The sequence below is a fragment of the Pundamilia nyererei genome, unplaced genomic scaffold (assembly GCF_000239375.1).
Source record: "Pundamilia nyererei isolate P.nyererei 1_Seehausen unplaced genomic scaffold, PunNye1.0 scaffold00039, whole genome shotgun sequence".
Taxonomy (NCBI): Eukaryota; Metazoa; Chordata; class Actinopteri; order Cichliformes; family Cichlidae; genus Pundamilia; species Pundamilia nyererei.
The window spans coordinates 78,063-89,664 of record NW_005187440.1 but is presented as its reverse complement, the minus strand read 5'-3'; the positions used below and the strand labels follow the sequence as shown (position 1 = coordinate 89,664).

The 11,602-nt window shown below is 36.9% G+C and overlaps 1 protein-coding gene across 2 annotated transcripts in view; it reads right to left on the bottom strand.

The window, feature by feature from the left end:
* Positions 1 to 11,602, bottom strand: part of LOC102198041 (voltage-dependent L-type calcium channel subunit alpha-1D-like) — a 49,585-nt gene that overhangs the window by 30,700 nt on the left and 7,283 nt on the right. For both annotated transcript variants that reach the window (XM_005730681.1, XM_013910260.1), the window contains exons 5-16: positions 9,372 to 9,475; positions 8,854 to 9,023; positions 5,317 to 5,391; positions 3,060 to 3,147; positions 2,853 to 2,879; positions 2,381 to 2,541; positions 2,078 to 2,303; positions 924 to 1,131; positions 592 to 712; positions 383 to 497; positions 210 to 270; positions 44 to 104 (exon numbers count right to left, since the gene is read on the bottom strand). In XM_005730681.1, coding sequence (XP_005730738.1) covers positions 44 to 104; positions 210 to 270; positions 383 to 497; positions 592 to 712; positions 924 to 1,131; positions 2,078 to 2,303; positions 2,381 to 2,541; positions 2,853 to 2,879; positions 3,060 to 3,147; positions 5,317 to 5,391; positions 8,854 to 9,023; positions 9,372 to 9,475 — 1,417 coding nt within the window. The remainder of the gene's footprint in view (positions 1 to 43; positions 105 to 209; positions 271 to 382; positions 498 to 591; positions 713 to 923; positions 1,132 to 2,077; positions 2,304 to 2,380; positions 2,542 to 2,852; positions 2,880 to 3,059; positions 3,148 to 5,316; positions 5,392 to 8,853; positions 9,024 to 9,371; positions 9,476 to 11,602) is intronic.

The window sequence follows — 11,602 nt, the reverse complement described above, 5'->3', positions numbered from 1 at the left end:
GTATACTGTATGTGTATTGCTCAGTTAAAACAAGTCAGTTTACCTGGAGACTCACTGGAAGGATACAACTCTTTGTTTTCCTCTTGCAAGCCCTCCAGCGGCACCTTCATCATTCAGGTTTAAGAGAGATTTTAATAAAATCAGTGCTGCCATTTAACATATGCATGTCTGCAGTTTGATAATATAATGTAAATCCTGATTTTTTTTACCTTGGTCTCGCCATCTTTGCTTTCTGCTATGTCACATCTCTTCTTATCAGCGCTTGCATCCCTGTTGGGCACAGATGAAAAGGTCTGATTTACAACGCTTTTTTTTTTTTAAGTGACTGTGACAAAAGACTTCAACACTAGACCTTCAAATATAAAATATTAAACAGCTTCACCTGGCACTATTCTTCCTCTTCTTTGCCTCTTCCTCCTCTTTCTGCGCTGTGTTGAGGCTCTCTGCATCTGCCAGGTTGTCAACGGCGATGGCCAAGAAAACATTTAGCAGGATGTCTGATCATTTGAGTTAAAGAGAAAACACTAAACACCCCGATTAAAAACAACTTTTTCACACGGATGTGTGCACACTTCGCAGGCAGTAGGATACAGTTTCCACAAATGAAGAGGATGATGAAGTAAATGCAGACGACCATTCCAGAGGAGGCAGGACCACCGTATGCCATGATGCCATCATACATTACTGTGTTCCAGTCTTCTCCTGTCAAGATCTGGTGAACACAATGTAGAGCAGAGGACGCCAAAATTATTCTGTTTGCCCAGACAATAATTTAAACTGTATTTATTGTCTTACTGCAGACACTTAGATTGGATGTTGTGATTCTTGCAAATCGCACCTCAACAGACTCTTTGACAGATTAGCATTGAATTAGCTCACAGCGAGCTTTAATTTTGAATGAAACAATGAAATCAAACAGATACCTGGAAAACAGTGAGAAGGGCCTGGGGGAAGTTATCGAAAGTGCTTCTTTTAGTCACAGTTTCATCAAAGTTAAACTTTCCCCCAAAAAGCTGCATGCCAAGCAGGGAAAAGATAATGATAAAGAGGAAAAGCAGCAGCAACAGGGATGCGATGGACTTCATGGAGTTGAGGAGAGAGGCCACCAGGTTACTGAGAGATGCCCAGTGACTGAGGAAGAAACAAACAATAAGGGATTATGTCTTGTCAATACGCTCAACTTAGCCAGCTGGTATCAGACATGCTGTAGTCAGTTAATATGCTCACAGATCCCTGAATCCTTCGGTTTGTTTGAAATAAGTGTCATCAGCCTTATGTGAAAGATTTACAGCGAGATCTTTCACGTGTTCTCATGTAACAGATCACTTTTGGCAATAATCGGGGTGAAAGCACTTTCTTATTTTCTGAGCTTCATACAAGTGATACATTTTATACAAAATAAAAGGCTTTTTTTCTGTCAGTGAGAGATTAAATGTTGCTTACGTTAGTTGCACTCTAAGCTCACGTGTATAAGTCTGAAAACGGAATTTAAAAAAACTACAATGCACTCCAAATGAAAAATTATATAAAAACAAATTTTAAAACCCCATATTTGAATCAAAAGACGGGGTTTTAAACATCTTACGTCCAGAGATCACATGACTTTCTGTTGTTTTGTTTTTTTTAAAGATTTAATAGTTTTGTCTTTGCTCTGTGTTAAATAGAAATCTCAGACATTCCCATTGATGGATTACTGGTCATGTCTGTAACAGGCTGTGCCAGTGGAGGTTTGCTGGTCTGATGCCTGTATTAAATAGATTATTATTCATCCATGTATCCATTCTCTTCTGCCTATATTTTTCAGGGTCGCTGGGGCGCTGGAACCTATATATGAATATATTATAATATATTTAAATGTTATGTTTTTAAATGTAATTAGGGGACATTTCATAGACCTCATGCACTTTTGAATTCTCATCTTTTGTGTGACTTTTTAAAATTTGACTTTTATTTTATTTTTTTCTTTGACTTATGTTCAGTTCAGCACAAACCTTGTTAATAAAGGTGCTATATAAACATTAGTATTATTAATATTATTGTCATTGTCAGTAGTAGTATTAGTGCGGGAATTGCTCACCGTGTGACTTTGAAGATTCGAAGGAGGCGTACGCAGCGCAATACAGAGATACCCAAAGGAGACATGATCGCTAACTCCACCAGGATGGTCTCTACGATGCCGCCACACACCACGAAACAGTCAAAGCGGTTAAACAGGGATACAAAGTAGGCCTGCAATCCCAAGCTGTACATTTTCACCAGCATCTCCAAGGTGAACAAGGCCAGAAGAACTTTGTTGGCAACATCTGGAGAAAAAAGCGGGATAAAAACGTCTAAATGCACGTTTTAGGATAGCGTGGAACAAACAGAGCAGAGCACATACCCTGTACTTCAGTCAGCCAGTCTGGCTGGTTGTAGTGCTCAGACGAGATAGTAAGAGTGTTGAGGAACACCAAGATGATGACGAGCCAATAAAAGGTCACCGATTTCACAGCTGCGCGACACTTCCTGCGGCAGAAACGGTTCCATCGACGCCACTGACGGCTGTAGGCGATGAGTGTCACATGTTTAGGTTTTTGCTTTTTGTATTGCTATTTTTTGGATTATTTGATTGGTGAAATACAATAAAAGCAACTTCATTATGATTCCAAAGGGGAAAAAGTTGATTAGGAGGAAAAGAGGGTAGGTTTCAGGTGCATAAACACAATGATTACATTTAGGGGGAACAAACCACAGATGATAACATCAGCGGTCTGAACAATTAAAACATGATGCCATAATCAACCATGCAAGATGAGACAAGTCCAGTAAATGATGAACAAAGCTACCATGCAGCACCACAACGGGGTACCAACCTGCACTTTGATTTAGTAATTTTTTGACTGGGGAGAATAAAAAGAAGCAACTTTTAATTAAATGTAACAGAATGTTCAAATGTGCACTCTGCAATCCAATCAAATGAGTTTTAATATTACTGACTGTCAGTTACCAGACAGCCTAAGCTGTCAATAAAATTTTAGAGTGAAACGTGTAATGTGTTGAGTAACATATACAGCACTCACCACAGTGGACCACAGCATGGTGATTTGTCTTCCTCTCCGTTGTGATTGTCTGTGGTCACTGATTCTGTCTCACTTGTGGGTATGCTCGCTGTCATGTCGCACACACACACATACAAATACACACACGTAAAGACACGTTAATGGAAAAAGTTTATTACACAGGCTTTCTGTTATGTTATGACTGATTCTCTTATTGATATCCATGCATTTTTGATTTGGCTTGGTTCTCGAGTGATAAAATATCCTTCAAAATAAATGTGACTTATTTTAAAATCTGAACAAACAAAGCCCAAATAAACACTCTAATCAGTCGTTACAGTAAAACAATAGATTATAATCTTGAGTTCAGATTTCAGCTTGTGATTATTTAACATGGACTCCATTGATCTCTTTTTTTTTTATTAGGAAGGCCAAGCCAAACCACCAGAAATTTTTTTTTTTTTTAATGAAACAGCAAAATCTGCAAGTGTCAGATAAAAATGCTGGAGTGACTGCCTGACAAAGTTTGACCCCTGGATGTTGGAGTTTCACAGTGTGAAACCAGCTGTAATGCTTGTGAGCACTGCAAAAAGATGAAGCTCAAGGTTTTTGCACAGATCTAGTAACAGTGAATACATGCTGCCAGTCCAGAGTCAAACTAAATTTGATAGATTATTATTTATTGGACTGGAACTGGAAATCCATTTTCCATGGTGAGGTTTGAAATACCATTGACTGCAGTGTTCAGATGAACACTGCAGTCAAATGCATCAATTATTCTTGTCCAGGTATGTCATGCGTATACACATTAGTATTCACATTTATTGTACATGCACAAAATATAGTTGCAATTGAAAACGTGACTCAAAATGATGATGATGATGATGATGATGATGATGATGATGATGCCATTATTATGATAATGATGATGAGAAAACCATGTGGCAGTCCTAGATAAAATTCTATGTTTTCCCTCAGTCATCATTAAAAAATGGTAAGTTATTGTTTATTAAGAGATTAAATTGTAATTCATAATGTACACTAATGTGCTAATAATTGGTTTCTACAGTTGCGTATGATAATTATCTGTGTTGTTAGATAACTGTTATATCTTAATGGTTACTGGAAAGTTTAAACTAATGTCTATAATTCTTTGTAAATAAATCAAAGTAATAATTAGATTCTCTTATCACCTATTATAACATAAGCAATGTATTACAATAAAGTTATTTTGTAGAAAAATACACTTAAATCTATTAAAATAAAAATAACTATTAACAATAATAATGAGTAATAACTAATTTATTACTCATTATAATATATACAAGTATATTTTTTTGCAGTTTTACTTTCATGGTAAACATTAAAATAACTATTTACAAAACTTCAATTTACAATTTATTTTACAACATATAGGTGATGTTGATTAGAGCTAAATTTTAATAATTTTGTAGCTAAGGTATTTTTCTTCTGACCCAAAATACTGAAAATCTAGTTATAATATTAACTAACAACATTAATATTAGATAAATATACCCTATACTTACATGGCAATACAGTAAATATGAGCTAAATAAATTTTGCTGACATTTAACACTCGCATATTATACATGTAAGTACATTTTTGGGCAACAAAATGCCAACATTTACATTTTAAGTACTTTAAGGGAGCTCATTTTCAATTATGTTATATATTTTAAAGTTAAGGCTTGTTGGTGCATATACTAATAAAATTATTTATTTGCAATGCCATATATTTTTAGAGTTTCACAGGATATTTATCATTTTAAGTGAGGCTTATTGTTGTTATCTTGATGGTTTTATACTTACTAAAGTATGCATTGTGAATTAGGCTTACATTCACATGCGCCCACACACATATGTATGTAAAACAATGTTCAATGTGGTGTGTGGGTGGTATTAGGAATATCAGTGTTACTAATTCTTCAGTTAAATAAAAATATATAATTTTTCTCTAAACTGCTCTAAACGGGTCAAACTCCATTTTCTTTTTCCCTTCCTTTTATGTGGTGTAAAATTCAAAATCTTTAAAGCATTTTACTGGAAGTTGGACTGTCCTGTTATGCCAGTGCAGTAATAGAATAACATGTATGTGTTGAAGATGGTAAGGATCAGAAACAGACTAATAAAGGAAAGGGTGTTTAAATACGAGAGCACACACAAAGCATAAGCAAAGCACATGCAGGTGATGAACCGTCCTGGTGAAGATGTGTGGGGAAATTCAGACTTTCAGACACTCGCGCGCACACACATTTACCCTGTGTCTCTGTGGACTGAGTGAACCAGCCAAACTTTCCTTTCTTCTTCTCAGTAAGGTCAGCCAGCGTGACCCCTTGGTGTTATCAACATGCAGATCATACAGCCAGACAGCAGAGGAAGCAGTGAGTCAGTACACAGCACAACAAGAGAGAGAGGAACGTACAGCAAGAGACAGCTGCAATACAAGCTACTGGCACAGCTACCGTGTCCAGAAAAGTATACAGGACATTCTTGAATTATATTTAGTGGATTAACTACTAATAATAATACACTAACTACATTTATTTATGCATGAATTGTGTGTGTAATAATTAATTCATCATTGCTCCTTGGGCAAAAGTGACTGGCAGTAAGGAGTAAAAAGACCAAATAAGGAGGAATTCACAGTAATTTGTAGATTTGAAGACATCAGACCATTTAGAGAGACAACATGATGAACATAAAGGCATAATTATGATATATATCAGCTCATAAATTATGTACTTGTATTAGTATTAATATCAGCAAATAAATAAGACAGTCAAGGACATTCGTTTTTTAAATGTGTCATCATAAGATTGTCCATGACTATAAAGTGTCCCGCTGAGTACATGAAGCAAAAACAAATTAAACAAAGCAATAAAAATCAACTATCTGTTAGACTGCACGCTGTAACATTAGCTCTGTAAATTCTGGACAGAGTAACTATATAATACACTGTAACACTGGAACCAATCAACATTAAACACGACTTTGGAAAAGAGTAGAAGAAAGCAGAGAAGAGAACAATTGTGGGTAAAGAGAGAAAATGATGTAAAGAAACGAAGGGAAGAGAAGGGTGAAACAGGTATTAACAGCAGTCTACAGACAGTTTTTAGAAGGCGCACACACACTGCAAGGAAGTAAAGTTAGTCCGTCGTCATCTATAACATCGACAGCAGGGCTAAAAGCAAGGCAACTACTGGTGAACATAAAAACTGACAGGTACATTCGCACTGACTGCTCTGTGAATGGTTACGAGGCAGTCTAGCTATAATTCGGGTCAGATGTATTTTCATGTCAGTTACGCCCACATTTTTTTCCCTGCACATCCAGATGGATTATGGTATAATTACTAATGACACAAGCTTCAGTCCCAACATTTGTTGCAAAATAACAAAAGAAAAACCCTGAATTCAACAGATAATTTTAAATGGCCTTCCTACTGTCAGTTAATAGAATCACGGAGCCGCTGCGCCATCCGATTTTCATACCAGATATTAGAAATACTATGCTTAAATAAACACACAAAAAAGGTAAATGTTTAAGGTAGAGCAAACAACTAAGGAAATTCATCTCTCTCTGATGGCAGGATGCTATGTCATATGTAAAAAAAAAAAAAGCCCAAATTTCTCCTGTTCATCAACTTTGGACTATTAGATTATTTAATGGCTCATTCGACTTATTCCATATACAGCAAATGTCAGAAACCAGAACTAACTGTTCAAGTTGTTCATACTGGCTTCTCCACCAGTCACAGTACCTAAACACACATGAATACAAATGTCAATCTGCAAATCAAGTTTGCCTGTTTTTTGTTTGCCTTCTTTATTAAAATCTAAGAATTACGCAGATAGTCCTGCTTTTTCTGAATCTGAAAAACTTACAGCTAAATATTTTTCCAGGGCGTGCCTGTAATGAAAAATATATTTTTGTTACTACTTGTCAGTATTTTTTCTGTGTCATTGCTACTGCAACCAAGTAACATTGTCTACAAATGTAACCAAATCTAACCAGCAACGTTAAAATCTTGTTTATTACGGCAAACGTGGAGCTGAATTACATTATGGTTACAGTCCATCCACAATATGTTAGATCACATTAGCTGAAATAGTTAAGTTTTTGGAATCCAGATAAAAGTAAAATACAGTATTTATATGCATTTTTATTTACAACCCATATAAACATAGAAATACAGCAAAGAAAAACACACAGCTTTTGCCACGGTATTGAACGTGCAGCGCTGTGAAAATCTGAAGACACTGAAGACACATCAAAGAAAATTCTAGAGATTTAATTTCACGACACGCATGTGTGAAAGTGTAGTGCAGCACACAAACTGCACTGCTACAGTGGTTATGATTTCATAGATAAAATCCTCCAGCATGCCAAAGATGGGTGTTTATACCACCAGTTGTATATTACGTCCATGTAATAAGGATTCCATTACATTTGTTATGGATTAAACTAACGCTGGTGTTTACTCTGACCGGCTGGAGAGACCCATGAATGGTCAAAACTGTTATAAGTGAACGTATCTGAAAAGTAGGTGGTAATTCAGAGGCTGTGATTCACTGCTGTAGTGATTTAACACTAATTATGTGGAAGATAATATTCAGCGGTTATAAGGCACATAATATGTCTGGCTGAGATATTCGTACTGCGTACACAAAGGCAAAAATGTAGGTATTTAACTGTGTCAGAGGTGGAGGTGGATGTTAAGAAGTGTATTGTTGCAGAACACATTTCTATTTGAAAGCAAAGTTTTTTTATTCTAATTTTCTTAAAGGAATTATGAGGCTGTCATAGCTTAATCATTCTCTGCTGTGCTATGAATGACTGAGAGCAGCTGAAAACACTGATCTTCCCACATTTGTTACACTAGGCTTTCTTTTCATGATCATGTTGTAAGTCAGCCATCCCCAAAGTCAGGACTGCTGCCGCCCACTTAAGAACCAGAAAATCCCAACGGGCCCATCCATCTTAAATCTAATCAAAACACAAGAGAAAGCGATATAGTTCCTTTAAATTTGTGTTCAAAAAACATAAACAACCTTATCTAGATTGATTAATTTGTGTCAGAAAAATTAGTAATATCACAAACTAGCTATCTCCTATTACCAAATTAAATTCATTTTTTATATAAATAAATACATGTATATAAAAATTTAACTGTACAAACCTGTGAGTATTCAAACTAATCAATTTCTGTTATTACTGAGGCCTACTTGCAGTACCTTTGTGGCCCACCAGGGGCTTCAGGAGTCATTGTTGTAGGTCATACAGTATGTTTGCAGAAATGTAGGAACTCACAAAAGATTTACATTCATGTATTAGATCGCATTCGGTGCATTATCATACAATTTTTAGTGAAATCTTAGATGCTTCAAGCAATCCCTGCCTGAGCTTCCTCATTCTAATTCAGTCCTTGTGCTCCTTGTCAACACAAATAAACAGAAGCAGTCACCCCTCACTTACTGTACTAATCAAATGCCAAGTCAGAAATTATTGCAAGGAAGCAGCTGTCTCAAAACAACGTCATGTTCCCACAATGAGCCGCATTCAAGTCAAAGTAAGCAAAGGATCATGAGAACTGCCAGTTAGATGCATAACAGATTGACCGTCTCTCCTTCCTCTTGTAACAGTTTTAGTGGCAAAGAAATGTGCAGCATTATCTCAGGGCAGAAGAAGTTAAGGCTTTGTAAGTCACAGTTCTGTTTGCATTCTTTGTTTGCCTGCTGGACAAGAGTGCTGGACAAGAGTAGAGAAAAAAAAACATTAAATCCAGGTAACTCACGGTTACGCTTGCCCTCCTCATCTCCCTCCTCCTCGTTCTCAGGGTCGATGTCCTCTGCCTGGGTGATCCAGTCCAAGTAGCCCTTCAGGTCTTCTTCTAACTGCTGCTTCTCACGCAGCTTCTGGAAATCACCTCGAGCCTTGGCCTTTTCTCGCTCTTTGGAGAACTCTCTATAGAGGGGAAAGCATAATGTCAAACGTGGGTCACCGTAACACTGTACAGAATGGGAGGGCTCTGCAGTCTTAAAACTAAAACTAAAACTGATAACTTAATAACCTCAACAAACAATTTCTTATCATTTGTTAAATGTGCAGGGTTAAACTTATTTGTGGAATTCACACGCAGCATCACATTTTTATATTATTACCAAAATGAGCAAAATACCCCATCTATGAATATGTTTTATAGATATATTACACGCAGACTGTAAATTGCATGTTCCTTTCAAGTAGACTCTCAGCACCCACAACAGGGCATTTTATTAACACAACAATTCAAAACAGAAACATGAAACATACCCACTCAGCACACCCAAAACCAGGTTAAGAACAAAGAAGGATCCAAAGATGACGAGGCTGACAAAGTAGACCCACGGCAGCTCAAAGCCCATTGCATCATTCATCTACACAGAAAGAGATAATAGGAACATTTAACTGAATTAACTCTAAATTCAGACATGGCAATGTTATTCTTACAGCTTACATAGATTAAATTATTCGAAATAAAAACTGAATTCTAATTTTAAAAAAATCATTAACTCATGGAGGTGCAAAGCCCACAGTATCCCTTGAGCAGGAAAGAGGTTTGTCACTCAACGGCAGCTAAAACTGCAGCAGGACGGGTGACCACTAGAGGGAACCACGTGAGAGACAACTGGGTCAGTTCTGAATGACAGTGAGTACTTGTATTAGTGTTAGTAATGAGGCTGTGCCAAATGACCGCACTAAATCCAACGTGCCTCTTAGCTGAGCTGCTGGCAACACCAGGACCTAAAAGTTTGCCCTTTTTTCATAATCACATTTCACACAGCTCTCATCACAGTAGGCACTTTTCTTTGCTCAGTCAGTGTAAATGTTTACAGTTTACACTTCTATTTTGATAGTCATTTTCCCGTTAAAGAAAAAAATCCCACTGATGTGCCTGCCTCCAGCCGCAGAACCGCCCACCCCGAAGAAAAATTTATACTTGGCTTATATCAGTACGAAAGGCTCAAGGTCAGTTTTAATTTATACATCTGCGTATCTATCCTGCCATGATCTCTTTTTCCATCTTTTAGGTTTGCTGAATCTCCTTCCTTCCACCACTTTAACAGCAGTATTAGCATGGGATTGCCATGGTAACACATACATGCATGAAAGTGTGTGGGACAGAGAGAGACAGTCTGAGAAGACGAACGAGAAGGAGGTGAAGAGGTTCATTATTTCATAGATGAGGGTCTCCATCAATAAAAGGGCGTGGGTGTATTGTGAGGAAAACTCATCATCAGTGCTGAGTATTTTGGCTAATTAAAAGCTGTTGGTGATTTGTGTTAATATGAAGCCAGGGGTTTCAGGTTAGCCTTTAAAAATGGGTTACACACTCTAGCTGTGAAAACTTTTTTAGAAAATAACAACAACAACAAAAAAAAATCACATAAAGCATGGATTTGCAAAACAGAGAGAAAAAAACAAAGGCTTAAATGAGTTTGCTTGGAAAAGTGTTGCTGGGGTCAAACCTGCATGAAAAATCATGGTTCTGAATGGTGTCTTACTGCTTTTGTCACATTTGTAACTAATGTTCCATTGTTAAGCAATAGCTCCATTGTCTATATAACAATAGTTTGTCATGCGAATCCTCTTTTTTTGTTAGGAGCTATAAAAAACAACTTTCCTTTTTTTAAGGAATTTAAATGACATTAACTTTGTTTAAAAAAACCATGCATAATCCTATTACACTTATTATTACTTTAATATTATACATACAGTGCTGTGTAAATCTCCTGAGCCAGCATTTTCTTCAAACATGTGCAAACTTTGAGAAATACAGGATATAAGGCACAAATAGAGTTTGTGGAATTCTAACAAAGTTGGAAATCAGTATTTGGTATCTTTATTCTTCAACGCCGCCTGACCTCTCTTAGGCAGCTTTCTTGTAATATATTTCACTAGTGTGCAGGAATAGCTCTCCAGGCTCCTTGAAGGACATTTAGAGCTCTTTGTTGGATGTTGCCTGTCGTTTTTTTCTGTTCTCTGTCAAGATGATCCAACACTGTTTCAGTAATGTTGAGGTTTGAGCTTTGGGGATCCATGACTGATAGTGTTTTCCTATCCAGATATGCTTGTATTGAATTTGCAGTGTGTTTGGGATCACTATCATGCTAAAACAAAAAAAATCCAGTTCCAGTCGCACGCTTTCCAGATGCAATTGCATCCTGCATAAAACTCCGATGGTAGTTTTCTGTCTTGAAAATTCCATCAATTTCGACAAGATCCACAAACCATAACAGAGCCTCCACCATGTTTTACAAATGGCTGTAGACACTCTTTCCTGACCTCCTCAGTGCATATTGATGATTATTTTGCACTTCATAAGAGATGTTACTGATTTTCAGTCTTCTTGTGTAACTTGGGTTACCTCAGCCTTTTCTATAAGTTTCCCATTCTTAAGTAATGGAACAGTAGATGGATCAAGTGAAGGGCCAGATGCATCTCTCAGGTCCTGTGACAGGATTGTTTCCTGTTCTTAAGAACATGAGTTTCAGATACTGTTG